Source organism: Diorhabda sublineata, chromosome 5, assembly GCF_026230105.1.
Source record: "Diorhabda sublineata isolate icDioSubl1.1 chromosome 5, icDioSubl1.1, whole genome shotgun sequence".
NCBI classification, from domain to species: Eukaryota; Metazoa; Arthropoda; class Insecta; order Coleoptera; family Chrysomelidae; genus Diorhabda; species Diorhabda sublineata.
The window spans coordinates 30477655-30497887 of NC_079478.1; the positions used below are offsets into that span (position 1 = coordinate 30477655).

The window sequence follows — 20233 nt, forward strand, 5'->3', positions numbered from 1 at the left end:
TATTTAAATTCCAAATAAGCTGCAACCGTAATTAAGGGTTTAAATTGGAAATTAGCAGTGAAATGCATCCTGTTATCAGTGTTTCAAATAATTAAGTTAAATTCGAACGTGAGATTACTTTACAATTGAAGTTATCGACGAATAACTTGATACAGGGATACAGACAGTTTTCAAGTTAGTCCACGCTTGGGAAGGGCGAAAGCTACCACGTCAAGTGAAGATAATTTCATTGTTGTTAACGTCAAGCGAAATAATGCTTCACAGTTTCAAACATCCACGTCGAAGTAAACAAAAACTGAGTTAAACCTTTATAATTGACTACAGTAAAACGGCGACTGAGGGATGCTAAGTTGTATGGTCATGTTGCCGTTCGAAAACTGTTGCTAACGCCACAAAAAAAGGAAAAACGGACACAGGGCACTTGGACTGTTGAAGATACTAAAAAAGTTATTTGGGCCGATGAATTAAAGTCTTAGCTATTTGTTTGAAAACGAAGAATTTATGTTCGTCGCAGTGCCCGAAAAAACATAATGCCAGACTGTGTTTCTCTAGCAATGGAGCATGGTTGCGACTCAATTAGGATCTGGGGTTGCTTTTATAGCCATGAAAATGGCGACTTGATCAAAATTGACAGAGTTATGTAACAGAAACAGTACAAAAAAAATTATAACAAAATGAAGAGGATATTTGGGAGGAAAGAGTCACAAGGGGTCCCATTGAACTTTTATGGGAAGAGCTTTATAGTCTATACTGGCGAAACGAAATGTGGAATGCTTTTTGTTAAGTTAGAATAATATATCACAAGACACTATGAATAAATTGATGTATGCCGAGACTTGTGAAAAAATATATAGAGAGAGGACATGTGAGGGAGGATTTTTTGATAAAAAATCAGTTAAGCATTTTCAAATATATTGATTGTCAAAAAGTGTGTTATTGGATGATCTCACGAATTTAATTGAACGGCACAAATTCCATTTTCTTCTTCTTGCTTGGATAAAGGTTGTCCTAAAGTTTTAGTTTTATCCCTCATAATGCAGTGGATTGATATTCATGTTTGGAAATTCAAAATGAGTGGGATTTTCAGCGGATTAGCGTTAATGGGAGAATATTACTTTCGAGATTCCTCGTCAAATTATTTTCGACAATACTCATTTAGGTATGAAATTTTTCTGTCCGAAGGTTCAAATAACTGCGGCTTTATCAGAATTAAACTCATAACTTCGCTCTAATCCGTTGTATGGCTGCAAATGTGTCTTTGGCTACCTGATACTAAAATAAACATTACGGATACAGCATTGTAATTTTCAATCAAAAATTGTTTGTTGAACAGGAATAAAAATCAGAATGGTCTGGAATTGCCAATATCGCTAAAGTTATTACGATTCTGTTAAACATTAAACAGTACAGTAATGCATTTAGCGATAAAGTTTACTAAAGTCGAGCAGAATGGTTTGATTTCCAGCGTATTCTGTTGTATAGGACAATAACAATAAAATTTCAGATTTCGACGTATACTAAAATACATCTACATGCATTTTTTTTACAAACCCATTCGGATAAGTATCGATTGCAATTGAAAAGAAAAAAAAATTGATGAAAACAATTTGTAGTCATAGCTGTTTAAGCAATTATGAAGTGATCAGTGGCTGTTTAATATGTATGCTATTAATTATTCAAGTCATTAATCATTAGGAGGGAACACATAAACACATTTGGTTCAAAATAATAATAAGAAAGTTCAACAGTGTTATATAAAAATGAAGGGGACATTCTAACAAAAGAACGGAATGCAAACTCTCATAGCATCTCTATTTTGATACATCATCATCCACAATTCTAGTACACAAATGGCTATAGTTGTATGATAATGATAAATGTTATTGATATTCTGCTGGACCCGTATGATAATAGGCGGAACAATTAATAAAATCTACAAATCTCGAGTTATAGTAAGTTACGGTGAAGCTGGGAATGTCAGAAGGTGAATGTATAAAAGTTGTGGTTGAGAAAGATTTGCTTCGAAAGGGTGCTATCTAGCTTACCTCTAAAATGCGATGCACAGTGGTGTCTGCGATGCACAGTAGTGGCAGAGCAGTTAGTAGTAGAATACTACATATTGTTACGAAAAAGTACGCAAAACAGGACCTGAAGACAGACCTGTCCAGCTACAATGGAATTTTAAAAATTCGGCGAATTTTTCATAAATTGCGGAACTCTTTTGATGTTTATTTGTTTTTTTTTATTAGCAGACGGTTTATTCACAGTATTTCTTATAAATAGTTTCTGGGAAAGTCTATTTATTTATTTCTTATCCTTCTTTTTGTTTTAGAACTTTATTTAGGTATATAAATTATTTGTGTAAAAGCAGTTAGTTCAATTAAATAAATAGTGGTAGTGGAAAGAAAGAATTGATGAAATTCCGCGAAATTATATAAGTAAATTATTAGTTGAGTGTATTTTATAGTGTGTAAATAAATTAAGAACGTGAGAGACAGCGTTTATTAATTCGTTCCACGAATAGAAATAGTGTAAGTAAATACGAAAAACAATAATTTGTTTGATGATAAAAGCTGTATGCCTAATATATTTGTCTTTATTAGGGTTTGGGTCCTTTTCACTGTCAAATATACGAAGTATATCTATATTTTACAGAATGCATTATTTCGTTCCAATAATGGGAGTACAAAATGGAAACAATATAGAAACATTAAAGCCTTACTTCTTTTTTATTAAAATGGCATCCTTTGTAAAACGTTTCAAAATAATGATTTTAATCATGAACTTCGTTTCAAGGAATTATAATTAAAAGTTTTGATACTCAATTAATTCAATTCGTCACTTGATAGGTTTAGAGAATGATTATTCCACGAGATGACCTCCAAACATTCTATCCTCTATTGAGTTTCCTTGGCATCACAAAAAATGCACTACGAAGCACACATAATTTCAAAGTAAAAAGTTGAAATTCCGGAAATTTGGAATAACTTCCAGGCAGTCATTGTGAAATATTAGTAGAAACTATGCCAATGAGTATTATCACCGTTTTAAAACTCACAGATGACCTCAAATATTCCAAATATTTGGTCTAATGAACTTTTTTCACTAATTACTTCTCTTATTCTTCATTATATGATTATAGTCAATTGAATTAGTGAACATAAGTATTATATATAGTTAATTAACTACTTAAATCCCTGTGTTAAATCACATTTGGTTTTAAATCCTGTCACCATTTAGAACTCCACATATTAAAGAAAATTAATTTATAATTTAATGTTGATGAGTTTCAGAGTTTTCTACAGGGTGTTTCGGAACTTTATGCAAAAAATTCGGGAGTGAGTTGACTACGTGAAATAATGCTGTGGCTAACTGTTCGAATGTATAAATTAGAAAAATATGCTTAAATATAAGTTCTGATCTCGCAGCTTTGGAAGCTTATAAATCAGAAACGATTCGTCATATGAGAAAATTTCTATAACAGCATTATTTTCAAATCATCTAATCACTCCCGAATTTTTGCATCACGTCCCGTAACAGTCTGTATAATTGTAATTGTAGATTGACTGAAAAAAAAGAACTATTTCTAGTTTACTGACACTGTATGATTTGTAATGTTTATAATTTGTAAATTATGTTATTAAAATAATATGAAGATAAAGTTTCATATAAAAATGTTTTTGTTTTTGTGAAAGACTGTTCCTAACTACAAATGATAACTTATTTTCGTAAAGCAGACATAAACGTGACAACAAGGCAGTTTCAAACTCATTTATAGTTATCAAGTCACAATTTTAATTGATTATTCTATGGTTAAAATTTTTTTGATAGTTAGTGGTAGCTGCGCCGTTTGCAATTTAAACTTGTTGCTAGAACTCTTATTTTCAATATTTCGATATGAGGTGTGGTAGATTTGTTTCTTCCTTCAAAATTTAGAATGAGTTATCAATCATAACACATTCTTTTCGAACTTAAAGTAAAATAGCTTGTCAAAGAAAGATAGTTTGTTATTGATATTACTGCTCATATCTATAAGCATGAGGATAAAAAAACAACTCTAATATTAAAATTAGCAAATAATTGCGATTTTTCCACCCTTCCGTAGGACATACATATTTTCGTCATTCATAATAAAATGCCTACAACGGTTTTCTAAAAAAGAAACACAAAAGTAAAAGCAAAGTTTTATTGGAGCTACAAACTATACATTGGTTTATATATATAGAAAATTATTGATGAGTCTCTCACAAAGTGTCAATTGTAATGTGATGACTCTTCCACTCAAACATTAAAAAAGAATTATATCTAAATTTCTTTCTAAATTGTTATTTCCGACTCCTTAAATCGTCAACCAGTTTACACCTGAAAAATTAGTTAAAAAACAGTGTAGTTAAAGATTTTCTTAAATTCTCATTTTTCCAGTGATGCATGAGGTTTTTTCATGAATTCCCAATGCGTATGCGATGATTCTTGTTGTTATCAAAATGAACCATGGTCATTACAAATTTCTGCCTTGTCTTCGATTAAAAAAACGTTGCATATTATAAACATATAAATAACTGTATTCTTTGAAGAGAAGGTGATATTTTTGAGACACAATCACTTGCTTCAATACAATTCAATCACCTAAACAGTAGCTTGATGAGTGACTTAACGAATTGAATTCTAGTTACTTATCTGTGAAATAATTTATGAATAATCTGTATTGATGAGGGTTATATGAAAATCATAATGAGAAAATGGAAAACCCTGGTATTTTTGAATGCACTATGTCAACCTCATAGAAATTATGAAAAAGAATAAAGTTCCAACGATATGAATAAATCAAATCGTCAAATTTTTAGTAATACTGTTACTATCAATGTAATATGTGAATCAATAATAATAAGTTGCGGTGCTGTTATACGCATCCTCCACGGAAATTTCCGTGGCTCTTAGAGAGGTTTTTTTTAGAAACGGATCAGAATGAAGCTTTTTCCGTTTCTCTAAGTCTTACCGCGTGATCAGAAATCGCCACCTTTCACGAAAAAGTCCGTGGCTATCATTTTAACATTATAGACCCAGAAATTTTTATAGGAACGGATCAGAATTAAACTTTTTTCCGTGTCTCTAAATCCAAAATCACCACCCTGCATTTAAAAAAACCGTGGTATAATTCTAATCTTGGAAACACAGAATTTTTAAAACTTTTTCCGTGAAGGGTGCCAATAGACACTTGTGGTAATATTGAGACTTCTTCAGTAATATATGAATCTCGGTGTTTTACGTAGAAATCAGGAATTCCCAATGTGGTCTTTTCATAATTCCCCCAGTTGCATATATTTAAGAATAGACAGAGTACTGAAAATCTTCTTCAGGATTTTCTCCGTGAGCTGCTTTCTTTTTCATATCTCTCACTGTTGTTCCTTCTACTATAGATCTAAATTTGTGAGATATAAGGAAATCATATAGCCTAAAATTTGGTTCAACAGACGAATGGACTAATACAGGAATACTCAAATTGGCTAGGACACGACTGATATGTACGGATTCACTACCAATTCCTTCAGTTTCAGAAATCTCTATAACTATCAATAGAAAGTCATATTCAATCAAACTAACGATTTTTTAAATGTTTTCAGTCATATATAAAGACCTCGAGCCACTCGAAGTAGTGATGAATGATTTTCCAAGCAAATTTCTTGATATTTTCTCATTTCAATACTTGTACAAGTGATAACATGGAAAAATGGAAAAGCAAATTTAAAATTAGGAACACGTGGTAATTGACTTCTTTCATATGTGTGTGTTCAGTTAAATATTGACTGATAAAGTAAACCTTGAAGATTTTTTAATTTTGTAACATAAATTGTCCAGCCAATCAAGCTTTTAAGAACCATAAATTCATTTTATGACTTCCCATTGTGGAATGATTGTGAATTGTTGGCCATATTGATGTATGACAATGATCATTATTTCATATTGATCTTGGATATCGTTAAACTGCATGGATACGCTAATATTATAAAAATGAATCCCAGATGCAGATGAAGTTTTCAATGAATTTTGTTCCCGAAACATATTTCTTTACCTACCTCGTTAGATGTTATAGTTATCAATATTCTCAACAAAGGTTTGATAAGCATTAAATTTCTCTAGTTTTGTAGTAGCATTTTTCATAGCTGCTGATAGATCCTTCACTGCCCTAGTCATTTCCTGAATATTCACCAAAGAATTAAGCTCTTCAAATAATTTTTTGAGATTTTGGAAATCGGTAATTTGTTGGCTTAGTTGTCCTGTTTGTTCGCTTTGAATGTTGTCATGCATTATTGTTGTTGCTGAAGAATATATATTTTCATCTGTAGTTTAGAGTAAATATTAAAAAATCATATTATTTTCAAATTAATTTTTTACAATTGAACCAGTATCAGTGAGAAGTTTTAATCAACATTGAACAATAGGCTTCAAACTGTTATACACGTATCAAAAAAAATTTCTAATGTTTTCTAAAGTTTTCTCTGTTAGACCATTAGCTTCTCAGAAAATATTGGTTGTTTTAACCAAAACAAAATTATAAGTAGTCGGATGAACAAAACATGTCCGTCCCTCTTGGGTTGGGAACTGTGATGAAGAGAGTGTAGCGACCAAAAATTGAAAGGTATTTCGAAGCTTACACGGCAATATTGTCTTTTCAATTTACCTTTATTGTGTACTCTTAAAGTTTGCAGCTGCTTCTGAATTAGCTCTGCACATTTTCCTGTTGTTGATTGGTTGATGTAAAGAGCGCTACACATAGGATACTAGGTCTTAATAATACAAGGCAACTATTTTTAAGACCTAAATATTAAAATCAACTGAAAGCTATTCCACTGTTTCTTAGATTTCTTTATCGAACTCTGTTAACTTCCAGACACCTAGGGCTTTAGTTTCTAGGCATAAAATTTTTCTAATAAAGTGGTAGAAAGGTATTTTTCTATCCAGCAAAATATTTGGGCTTCTTTACTGCCTACGCTATACTGCCTAGTGTCAACACCTGTACGTATAGTATAGTGAGTTGAGAAGTCTCTATGAAAAACTCAATGTCCATGTAGAAATTCAGAATGGAGACAAAGAGGTAACCAAGCTTTAATTAACTTGGCCTATACTGATCTTCTCATCAATAAACATCCCAATGTATCTATCCTAATAAGACAATAGTTAAAATTGGATAAAAATGGAAACCAAATATATACAAGAAGCTCCAGGAATTGCTTATGCATGGGCACAACATCTAAGCTCGCGAAGACGTTCTCGTAGTTCTGGAGATTAAAAAGTCAAGGTAAGAAACAACGAATACTGTTAGACTGAATTCTGAGAACCGATAACATTAGGATCTTCTCGTATTCACTTCATCACTGGTATTTATAGGATTGATGGACATATTAGATAGCAGTTTGGCATGTTTCTCTTATTTCATCATCTCAGACCGTTATGCAGAGGGAGAGAGAAAAAACATAAGAAAGTACTCAATCACTTATTATTTCGTAATAGGAATTGGGAATCTTAAAGTAAAGACGAAGAATAAAAGTAACGTCACATTAATCAAAAACAAGAGAGTTCATATGATTATAATGTTGTCCAACGAAGAGCCTTGAAGTGTTATATTTTTAATTAGATGAAAACTTTGAACTAGTCCTTTTATTTTGAACAATTTTGTTAAAATTCATGAGTGAAATTGTATGAGAATGACTAAAGAAGGTAACAAATGAAGAAAATTTTGAGATCGTCTCTATCATCCAAATATTATAATCGAAAAATGTTGAAATCAAATATGAGAATAAATATTGAGAATGTGCGTTTTGTGTCAGTATCTTATGTTCACTTAATTTTCAAACAATGAAAGTTTTGGAGAGCCCTGCAAGTGAGAAACCATTGAACTCCATATTACTTGACCATGTTGCCTGTGGTATAAAGGTTCATATTGCTCTACAACTAAACTTAGCTGACTTAAAGTGACTCCATTTTTTCTATATATTAGTTTTTTCAGCTTCCATCATTCAAATTGTAATATTGTATATACAAAAATTCTAATAACGACGAACGTTATCTAAAAGCTGACTCACCTGTTTGTTTTTCGGCTACGTTCAAAGTAAATCCTTCAAGTGGAACTTGTTCACTTTTTCCTTTACTGTTTGCAGCGTAAACTATCATTTTCAGAGACTTGCCGGGGTCCAGACCACTCACGATAAAGACAGGAAATTTTGAAGAAACGTTTGCTAATATAAGTCCAGTCGTTGAATCGTAAACTTCCAGAAGAAAATGTTGCGGTTGTCCGCCTACAACAAAAGAGATTAACGAATAGCGCTAAAACAGAGAGGATTCAACAGAAAATATATTTCTATACTTTCGTTTTGTCTTTACTTTATCTTTCACATATCTGATAACGTCATGTATCGAAATATACATCATTTTATATCAAATTATTTGTAAGTTGAGACATTTTTTTTCGGTATTATTTGGAAGAAGTAACGGAAAGTACATTAGTTTTAGCCCATTCTACTATAGTCTCTAGCTAGAAAAATAATGTCTAATTAGAACATATAATATGGTAATATAAATTTCTCAGAGCTTCAGTTGAAGTTTCTAATATATCGATCTATAATTATCCCAATATATCTCAAAAGTTTCTTAATTAACTAGTTCAAGCAATCGATGTGATCTCAAAACATTTCTCTCGTTTTTTTGCGAAAAACAATTATTTATAATGCGAGGGAGAGAGAACAGCTAACTGACACATTCCTACAAGAGATTCGAGAAGCATTTCTGCAAACATCCACCCACCAAATAAAAATGCTACGAACAAAAAGTAAATAATTAGAAAATAAAAAACAAGTTGGAAAACTACCGGGTAGTTACTTGATGCCGAAGTGTTGTACGATTCGGAACGAATTGGAAAGCGCCTTGGGAGAGTTTATGAGACAGAACAGAGAGAAAGGTGTTAGATCTTTTCAGGAAGCTTTATTATGATTGTGTTCGTTAGAAAGAGTGATAAAGATTGTGATATTTTTGAGTATATACAAAACTTAATCATAAACATCTATGTATTCCAGACATGTCAGCATATCGTCGATGTGTTTATGAAATATGAAATTTTCTCAATTTTCTATAAGGAACATAATTTATTTGATAGACTTATTCAAACGGATGATAACGAAATCTCGAATATCATTTATTATATCCACTTTAGGGTTTCTCCAACAAATTCTTCATTATTCTTCTAAGACTTTTTTCTGAACCTATTCAATGCTCTATGACATTGATTCTCCATAACTGGAAAAAAGTGTGTTGAATGTAATGAATCAACTGATTACATACGAAATGTTGGAAGCCATTTGTTTTTTGATTCCCAAACGCCATTTTTCAGATTTTATCCATTAATACTCCATTTTTTTGTAGTCGTTATACTTCAATGCTCCATAACTTTGATTTTATGTAATTCTGTACTGTCTGTTCTTCTCTCGAAGAGCTTAAGAAATATATTTGCGTACAAATAGTCAGGAAATTTCTCTTTTACTCTGTGTCATTATAGTAAACAATTCTAGACCTACACAATTCAACTCTTTGTTGTAGATGTGACTTTACATATGCATCTCTCATCATTATCATCACGTTTTAGTTCTGACAGCTCAAATTCTCATCTTTTAGATCACTTACTGCCCATCGATTAGAAGTTTTGTGGACTTCTTTGAAATTTGATTTCTAGATGTGATTTCTACTGTATCCTAAATGATTTAAATTCTTCGTTCCTTTAGCAAATTATTCACAAGAGTTTTGCATTACGTTAGCCATGTTATTATTTTTTTTTCTTTAGTTTTATGAGTTTGGTGGAAGATGTTTTCAATTGAATTTATATATTACATGATATTTCCTCTCTCCCATTTTGTTCTCATGGTTTCAGATATTTTCGTTGCCTATTTCGACATTATAATTCTCAATTAATAATAATTACAATTCTTAGATACGTTTCAAATGAAAAAATTAAAAATTGTGATGTTAATTTCTTCAAAGCCATTGAATACTTTCCTAATATACTTGTAAAGAGATTCAAGCATATGAAAATTTGTTGATATGTAGTATCTCCGAAATGAGTACGAGATCACGTTTGTTCAAATTAGTATAAACAAGTCTTCTTTCCAATAGTTCACTATTGTGGGTTGGCAACACTGTTATAATTGACAGCTCATTTAATAGTTGCTTCTGATAAGTTTGGTTTGACAGTCCATTCTGAATGGACTTAAAGTAACGCTCAGAAGTTGTTGAAACTTTTTGTTAAAATTCTGTCAAACTTATGGTGACCTACATCCATTTTATGGCGTATATAATCGTCCTATAGAAGTACTTATTCGATAACAGAGAATATTCAATCCGTTCGAAACCTAATAGTGCCCACAGAAAAAACTGCAACGCTGTATAAGTTGTCGTCGTTTTCAGCAACTAGGGTTATGTACTTCCACTTTGTGGAAAATTTCACCAAGGTATCTTATGTTACAAGTTTGTGAAATTCAACTTGTGAGCAAATTAAAGCCCAACAACTATTATCCGCACTGCTAATTCGGCATATAAGTTGATGCACAAATTAATAACGATATTAAATTTCCATCCAACATTTCGTTCTCCAATGAAGCCCATTTTTTAAAGAATATGCAAAATCATTGCATTTGGAGTGGGAATAATAACAATCTCGTGCGATTTATGAATAGACAGATTCATAGGTCTCTATTTCTTTATGAGCTATGATGGTCAAAATATTATTGTTGATGATGAATGACATGTGAAAACGATTCAAATTCTCTTGTATTTCAATTAGCTGACATCAATCTTGCTAACATGTGGTTCTAACATGACGGAGACACGCTGTGATCAGTACAATTGATATTCTTAAAAATATACAAACGATTCCACGCAATGATTCCATGTCCGCCAGTTAAGTTAAACAATACAGAAATACCACAAGCAGATAGTGCTAAATACTTAGGAATCCACCTAGATAAAAAACTTTACTGGAAACAACACATCACAAAAAAAGAAAGTAACTCGATTTAAAAGCAAGAGAACTACATTCAGAGAACTATTATTAAGAAATCCCAATCTAAAATTCTTCATGGTGTGTGATAAATCACACCATTGACGTGGACCAGGGAGTGTCCATAGTACAAGAAGTTATCCAAGAGAGGATCATCAGATACCACAAAACTATAGAAACCCACCCAAATCTACTACTAGAGAAATTGTTAACGCCACGAAACGCGAAGAGACTGAAAAAAGTTGGCCAATACACCTAATATGAGGTGTAAGAGGTTGCATCAGTGGATGTAAGCCTCACCAAGACATTATAGATGTTACTTTATCCAACACACGCAAGCAAATTAACCCATAGAATGTAAAAAATAGTCTGATTGCTAATATAAACTTGTTATAATAAAGAAAACATAATGATTCAATTGATTAAACATCAAGAATTGAGTTGGTTTTGTACGTCGATAAAACGGAGGCAATTGAACACGTGGAAATCAATTTCCTAAGACATATGCTGTAAATGTTTTTTAAGAAACTCGGTGTTCCAGTTTGCGCTCTATATACGCCACCTATGTCAATCACATTATCGAGTTTAAACATTGATGTCACAAAATTCTACGTTTGACAAAGTTTGTTCCATTAATATCAACAAATTTTTAGAATAAGTGCTAGAATAATTATCTTCGTTCACTTTCAGGTTCATATTTATTAAGCTATATATTTTTTCTTACCGTCAAATCCTTCGGTACATTCTACCTCCAGTGATTCGTTCGTCATATTAACTATAGTACAATTATAGGGCGGATCTGGTTTTCCGGCAGGAATGATATGAAATATACAAGGCTCCTGCTGTCTCCCAGCCAAATTATTCGCCCAACACATCACAGTGCCGTAGTCCATTTCGGTCATCGGTGTGTACGTTAGAGTTGAGCTAAATCTGTGGACTCCGGTTTTATATCGTGTGATAGGAACTTCAGATGACTCTGCTGAGTTGTTAAACAACCATTTGAAAGTGTCTGGTGGAGGATACGATTCAACTTCGCAAAGTACTTTGACTTTTTCAGCTTTCGCTACGCCGTATATACGTTTTTGCACTGATCGGCATACTGGTTTATCTGAAATATAAAAAAAATGGTGGTATGACTTCTAATTCTTGGATAAAGAATAAAAGATATGTAGAAATCAACAACGAGCAGCATGACACAAAATTCTATTTTGATATGTAACCTGAACGGTAATTTCTTAGAGTCTGTATAATTTTTTCATAAACTGTAATTCTAATTCTGGAATTGTTAAGTATAAATTTCATTAAATTTGGTGTTTTTGTACTATTATGTATTCTGTTAAAGAAGGTTTTGTTCTCTTTTTGTACAGCAGGAAATTATTTTATCACTAGAGTCGTTGATATTTCCTTGAAATTCTCTCAAACCATTCTTCCAATGCAGCACGTGAAAAAGGTAGGCAAAACACAGAAAAATAGAAAAGAAGAGAATGCTGCAAACAGTAGTATCAAGAGGAGAGAGTATGAAATGAAAAAACAATCATATAAAAAACAAAAAGATCAAGTGAAATGCGAAGAACCAAGAAAAGAATACAGAGGCGAAATAACGGGAGATAAAAGTGATAGATAGATAAGAAGATGAAATAAAAAAGAAGGTAATAAACAAAAAAGAAATAATTTCATGATGGGATAAAACTGCGAGGAAATAAAAGTATCAAGCAGATACATAGTAAAGTATAAAAATTATAACATAGCAGAGAATAGAAAACGAGTTGAAGAAGCATAGATCAAAAATTTTAAAACAATATTAACAGAATATGAAGTAGAGGAAGAAATGTAAGGAAAAGAATACAATACAACAAGAATGGAAAACACAAGGAAGAGAAACTAAGAATGGAAAAGAAGTAGATATTATGTTAGTTACTGGAAAAAGAAATTTGCAGAGAAGAAAAGATGCCCGTGGACAGCAGGAAAATAAATTTAAATGCAGCATAAAAACTACCAATATAAATAATTAACAACAGACAGTTCAATGTTTGGAGAAAACTGAATGCTTTCCAAAATAGTTTTATGCCCAACAAAATAATTATTGACTCAATATATACGCTAAAGCAGGCGATAGCAGCAATAAAATTTAGATAGAGAAATTTCATTCATGAACTTCCTTTGAAGGCATTTGATAAATTTAAGACAAAATTGCTGGGTAAAGCTTTGAAGTACATGAGAAACTCATCGAATTGTATAAGACTCATAGAAATGACTCAAGTGATAGAGTGAAACGCAAAATAATGTTAATGAGTAGCGGGAAATATCAATGAAAACAAAAAGGTCCAAACAAAATCAGACGATATAGCTATAGTAACAAATATTATCAATGTAATAAAAAAGTGTTGGTAGAATCAAAGGATGAAGGCGAAACACTGCATGTAAATATCACTTCTGCGAAGACGAAGTATATGAAAGGTAGCAAGAAGAGAGAATGAAGAATAGACAAGATGAGAAATGCTGAAGAAATTCAAGTGAAAACTGAATGAAAACTATTTAAGAACATGGAAAAGTATTTCAATCAGCATGAAGTCCCTGTAAAATGGATTTGGAAACGAGTGTTGATCTGGAAACAAATGGCTATGGAAAGGCAGAAGTGAAAGAAACTGTTGTGAAACAAGTTGAAAGTGTGAAAAGATGGACACCTGAGCCTTCCTTGATAAGTTCTATACCGTAGAGAGATGAGTTCACTTAAATCGGATTATTGTGGAAAAGGTAGTCTTTGTTATAAATTTCGTCTCGAATATTGTCCTCAATCTCAATTTTGCTTCTCTGGAGCTTCACTTAAAATATTTCCAGTTTCAAGATTCGTTTATCTTGGACCGCTCTATACATTTTAATCGAGATACACTAGTCGCTAGTCACAATTTCCAGGAAAAAGTTTGTCTTATATCCTGTTGTTTATTCGCGAATTATTTGCGGTAATGTTTCAAATAGCAATTTATCTCTGTCCATACTTTGAAACTATTTCAAATTTATGAATTTTTAGGTACAGGTTTCAGCGACGTATCCCCTTCCACCAATGGTTTCCATGCCTTACTATCTTTGGTGGGCTCTCTAATTTTTCTCTTATACAATCTGATTATCTCTATATTCACTTTCTTGGAATGTTTTTTGCTTGTTTTGTTTTGTTGGTCCACTTCTTTTTGTTTATACCTATTGCCTTGCTGACTCATTTTAATTATATATTTATACTAACCTGTACCTTATTGATTATATCAATACAAGTGATTTTTTCCTCATAATCAATTATACAGAAATATATATATATATATATATATATATATATATATATATATATATATATATATCAATATATAAAAAAATATAAATTGTCTACTAACTACCAATCTAACTAACTAACCAATATAAATATTAAGAAGGTTACACAAATGAAAGCGATCTATGTAATAACCGTAATCATGTAGTTTGATACTATTCAATCTAAACAATGAAAATAACTCTCCTAAATACCCTGTTATTATTTTTATATACTTCGGTACTATATTTTGTAAAAATCTCACAATCAACCAAAACATACACCATAAAACTATCAATCAGTATTTAATTAACTCTGTCCCTATTTTTGCCGCTCCTTCGTTTCACGAAAAACTCGTTATAAACCGTTAGTAAATTGAGACACTGGCGATAAATCTTCCCCACGCCGACCAAAAAATTAATAAATCCCAAAGACGACCTCCTTAATGTCAGATTAAAACCACCTCCTCGGACTTACACATAATTTTGAGATCGACCGTGTTGCTGTCACCATCTCCTTCGACATTTGACGCCACACATGAGTAATTTCCCGCTTGACTGCGAGTCACACCTTGCAGGGCTAACGCCAACGTGCTCATGATCACACCGCCCTTCTGGTTGGCCTGCATCACTTCACCCTGCAAAAAAATAACATTTATCAAATAAATTGTTTTATTCGACCGGACACGGGAATTATAGCGACATCTGAGGCATAATAGCACGGCGCGGTCAGTGGGATTGTCTTGTGTACTGATCTTTATTAATGGCAAAGTGGACAGTTGATATAGAGGATTCTCGGCCGCTAGAGTTTTCGGTGTGTGGAAATATTTTATGTTTTTCTCGCTGATTGTTCGAGATTGCGTTTTCCGGTTTCTTTCTTAATTGAAAATGTTGGAATACGATGTAACAACACGTTAGATACTTTATCAAAATATATTCTTGAGTGATTATCTGAAAATCATTTTTTTAAATAACTATTATTCTATTTTCCTTGCTTCATATTTATATGATATTTTCACTGTAACAAGTTGGTTTGAATGCTTATTTTCAAGAACTGAGAAATGGTTTGCTCGAAATCGTATGAAAACACAATGAAGAATTGAACGGTTTTGATTTATGGAAACCCTCAAACTTCAGCAATCACCGACTTTTGTGATAATAGAAAGGGTGTCATAATTCTACACAGAATCAAGGGATTTGTTTTCCTAATAGTGATAAATTATTTGAAGGCATTTCAACACCAGTGGGACTTACTTTTCACAATATACACCTCCAGGGTTACTAAAAATTTATCTACTAATTATAAAAATAATTAAAAAACTACACTTCATTTAGAATGCACTAAAAAATATAAAAAAAACATTTTGAGTTCCGAAAAAACTATCCAGCGAGTCCATTGAACTCTAAATGAAATTTCAAAAAGTCTCGAAGAAACGAAATGTTCCATCGGTGTATTCTTAGATATTCTCGCGTTCGATAAAATTTAGCATCGAGGAATGCTCCATAAACGATTGCCTCGTTTGCTGACGACGCCGACGTAGTGCTACTAGCTGTAAATGAAAATCCTATAGAAGATATGCAACACCATCTTGATATAATTAATAAATGACACGATAACTAATAATCAACTCGAATAACATTCGTCAATCGACACAACTTATGCCCACCAGTAACAGATATCTTGGTCCACATTTTGACCAATATCTTACCTGAAAGAAGCATGTCTAGACTAATAGATGACAGCATGACTTGAGATACCAGTGAATATACTTGCTCTTATGATGAAAATTGAAGTTGTGTATTCAAAATAGAACCAAGCTAAACCAATATAGAATAAAGAGGAACATCGCCTAAGATTTGTAATAAATTTACTTAATACTCTATAAAGTAGGTTCTGAATAAAATAAAACGCCTCAAAAAATTCTGGTTTTTGCTTCTTGAACAGACATTTTATCAATGTACCAGTTTATGTTATTTCATTTAATCGATGCTAGTTATTTTTAATTCTTAATCACAAAAAGTGAAACTTCAAGAATTTTAATTTGCTTCGAAGCGGTAAGTCCATTTAAAAGTCATCGAAAAGTGACAAGTAACTTAATACCAAATCGTCTGACGAAAATTTAATTAAAAATAGTTCCGTGAACTACATTGCATATTTCCATGGAGTTGGATGAGTTATGGGAAATGAAAAATTAAGATACAAAAGTATCTAATAAATTTATCGCCAAAAATGCAAATTTGGAAGTATGTAATCTCAATTTTAGATAGATAGAACAAATCTGATTCCGCTATCAAATGTGACACTTTAAGTCACTTCTTGACATTAGAAAACGTCCCACATAACGTATCCTAACTTTCATATATCAGTTACGAAAAGTGGTTATTTGAGGTAAGTCCATTTTCTTGGTGAATATTCTCGTGAACCTCTTGTCTAATGTTAATTTTATTGGAAGCTGTGATATCTTCATGTATGCCAGGGACTTGGCCCTGAATGTTTTCTGAAATTCTTCTCTTGTTTTCTCATGAACTCTCAACATAACTTTCGGCTCCACTGTTGGATTTCCATCCTTCGTATTGGTTTATGTTCAGAATATCCGCTCAATCAGTAGAAACGCTGACATGCGTCTGAAACAATGTCCAGGTACTGAGCAATCTTTGCTGCTAATTTTCCAATGGTATCTATGTTCACGGGTTACGTGCCACATTTTCTATTATAATATCGCAAAAATATCTGTCGTGCTTTACAGTAGCAGGTCTAAGATTTCTTCACTTTTTGAGGAAACAACAAGATTGACACCAGCAATATTTCTAGCAGTGATCACAAATTCGCTTGTTGATCAATATCGCTCTTTTCATAACTAGTTACGTGAATAACTATTGAAATAAAAACACTGCAATTTTTTCTATTTTGTAATGGCAGCAATTAAAATGCAAAAAAATTTCTATTGAAGAAAATAATTATTGCTAAGAACCACGTTCCTGGTTATTCCAACAATGCATCAGCACAATTAGAAATGTAGTTATTGTAGTTACCTGATAGAAATTGGATTATTCAAAGTGATATAAATGAGTATCACGAGAGAGGTGGAAAGTAATATAACTGGCTTATATATAACAAAACCTGATAAATAAAATATTCAAAAACCTTTCTTAGTTGTAAAGTCCTAGGATCTTAACATTCGGAGAGAAAATGGCAAATCTTGTTTAGTTGGCTAAGAACATAACAATATTTGATATCAGCGATTGGAATAGTCTGGGAGCCAGCTGTATACTTTGGATAGTCATTCCGTTCCACCCAATTCTGCTTGTCCTGATAGAACTCACCTTAGGAGAGCACGTAATGACCTTCAGCTGGCAAGGTAGCGCCGAGTCCGTTTGATCCAGGTCTAATCAACTTCGTAAATTCAACTCATTCCGGGATGGCTTAATCTGAATAATATGGTATATTGTATATTTAGCAAAAAAAACCTTCAGCTGCATGAAGGGTGACGGAGATTCCAGCTGATACACTGAAGGTTCCCATGAGTGCGCGCGCGTAGATGATATCAAGTTGAATGAAGATGTCAATGAATGTTATGGTAATAATCACATTCTTATAATTTGCATAAAGAACTGATGTACAAAGTTCATTTTTCAAGTTATAACTTTTTTATATTGCAGAGGGAGATGACTCGGGAAGTGATGACGATAAAGAGTCTTCAGATGAAATTTACGGCAATGGCCTTGCTAGAGATGAGTTAATAGAAAGCAATAGGTATTAGCTGTGGTAGTTCGTGAGTTCTGTCAGGACGAGCAGAATTAGGTCGAACGGAATGACTAGTTGAAAATACAGCTGGTTCCCGGACTAGAATGATCGAATTCGAAGAGCTTGTGATACTTACGTATTGGATTATTGATGAAATGCACACTACGGTTATGTATTTTGACTACGGATAATAATTTTCAGAATTTATCATGAATCGCATTTTTTTCTTATATTTTTCATCATGTCTGAGCTTCACTTTTTAAAGGTAGATGGTTTATTATTTGATACAGACTAAAATTCATCATATTATAATTATTTTCTGTTCTATTGGTGTCGGTAAACAAATTCAAAATTAAGGGTACTTAAGAAAAAGCAAATTCAACGTTAAGGGTAGTTTGATAAGAAGTGCATTTTCAATAATATTCTCATATTTATAACACTAAATTTCAGAAGGGAACAGAAGATTCCACAATCAACAACTTTAAGAGTGTTACTCATCATAATGTAACACGATTGTTGAACTAATACTGGAGGCTATGTCTTTTCACGGAATTTACAAAAGTTTCATGTTCACTAACTTTTTTCAAGAATTGATATTTTCTTCAAAATGTTTGTTGTAGAGCAACTATTTCAACTCGTCATATTTTAGTGACGATATATCTTAAAAGGATTAGGGAATGGATTAAGAAGAATTTATCCTAATTTTGCACGAGCCATCATCTGAATTTTCAAGCTTGAAGTTGGAAGAAGAACTCTGTATATACAATTGGAGGTCATGGTGTGTGGTCACTGTGGTTTATGTTTCATTGGGATGTTCCAGTTTGCTTGGGGAAGCATTTCACCTCAAAATTTGACTTACTAAGTCATTAAAGTGCCAACATAAAAACTATAACAGTGAAATACATATATATCATTTAACAAACTAATTTTTCTTTCTTATGAATTACAAAAATTTTTTATCACATTTCAGCTATTATTAATTGATGATTGGTGAGATAGTTAAAACACTTATCCCTCCTATTTTTGTATCCAAAGACAAATTTCAGTTGAACCACATATATTTCAAAAAAATTGTTTCATGTGTTGTATTTTGGCGAGAATAATAATATAATATTCTAAAATTGTGTTTGAATTTCAACATGGAGACAAACCAACGAAAAACCCAAAATATCAATTCACTAATGTTGTAATTGAAACTTAAAATCAAATCAAAAACAAAACGGAAAAATGAAACGACTGAATGAAACCTATCTTTGCAAATCCTCATTTGCATTTTCACTGATAAGATATTCACTGTCTGATATTCATTAGAATGCGAAAATATTTACCCTTAGCATATTCTCATAGAAATAAACTCGATTGAAAAAGATATGGTATTTTAAATTTTTTCTCCTGTACATGGAATGTCCATATTACAAAATCATTGCTGTTCTGTTGATACAAATGACGCACCCTCAACTGGGTTAATATATCAAAATTGAAACCATCCATTTATCTTTATAATGGAAAATCGTTATGGTCCCTCCACCAGATTATCCCCTAAAAATCCCAGGTGTTAGTGATGACGAAGATGCACATAAATACATTCATACATTCATACAAATAATTTAAAATCGTTGTTCGAATTATTGGGAGTACTTGAAGTACTTGTGAGCCAAATAGAAGGTATACATTATGTCTTATAGACTAGTACAATATTTCTTTAGTCTTTAACCACTTGTCGTATCCACCTTCCATCTCGAGTCTCAATAGAAAATAGAGAGCAGAAAATGATTAGAACTTTGTTGGCCCTTTATACTCAACATTTTGATTGAATTTGGAAAGAGATTTTGGATATTGAGTGAGAACTGACGAATATTGAACTTAAGTAGTTTAGTAGGGAAAAATGAAAAATTCATTCCGCTGTATCCAACCTTGTTACTAGGGTTCTAAATTATCTGCTCAAGTTTACTGAGATTTGTTGACTTCAGAAAAAGTATTCGGACTCTAATTTTAAATGCATTTATACCGGACAGTTCTATTTTCCGAAAAATACTTCATTTCACCCAAATTCACTCAAATTCCAGTGAGTTTTCATAATGTTTTCATAAAAATTCAGATGTCAAGTCATAGCAGCCACTAAATGCGTGCAAAATGGGAATATCCGTAGT

General features: G+C 32.2%; 1 protein-coding gene across 1 annotated transcript in view; it reads right to left on the reverse strand.

Annotated features, from left to right (window-relative positions):
• Nucleotides 1-4172: 4172 nt before the first annotated feature.
• Nucleotides 4173-20233, reverse strand: part of LOC130444229 (nephrin-like) — a 748786-nt gene continuing 732725 nt past the window's right edge. The window contains exons 10-14 of the mRNA XM_056779287.1: nt 14817-14976; nt 11766-12149; nt 8082-8294; nt 6075-6317; nt 4173-4362 (exon numbers count right to left, since the gene is read on the reverse strand). Of these exons, the coding sequence (XP_056635265.1) occupies nt 6079-6317; nt 8082-8294; nt 11766-12149; nt 14817-14976 (996 nt within the window). The 3' untranslated portion in view covers nt 4173-4362; nt 6075-6078. The remainder of the gene's footprint in view (nt 4363-6074; nt 6318-8081; nt 8295-11765; nt 12150-14816; nt 14977-20233) is intronic.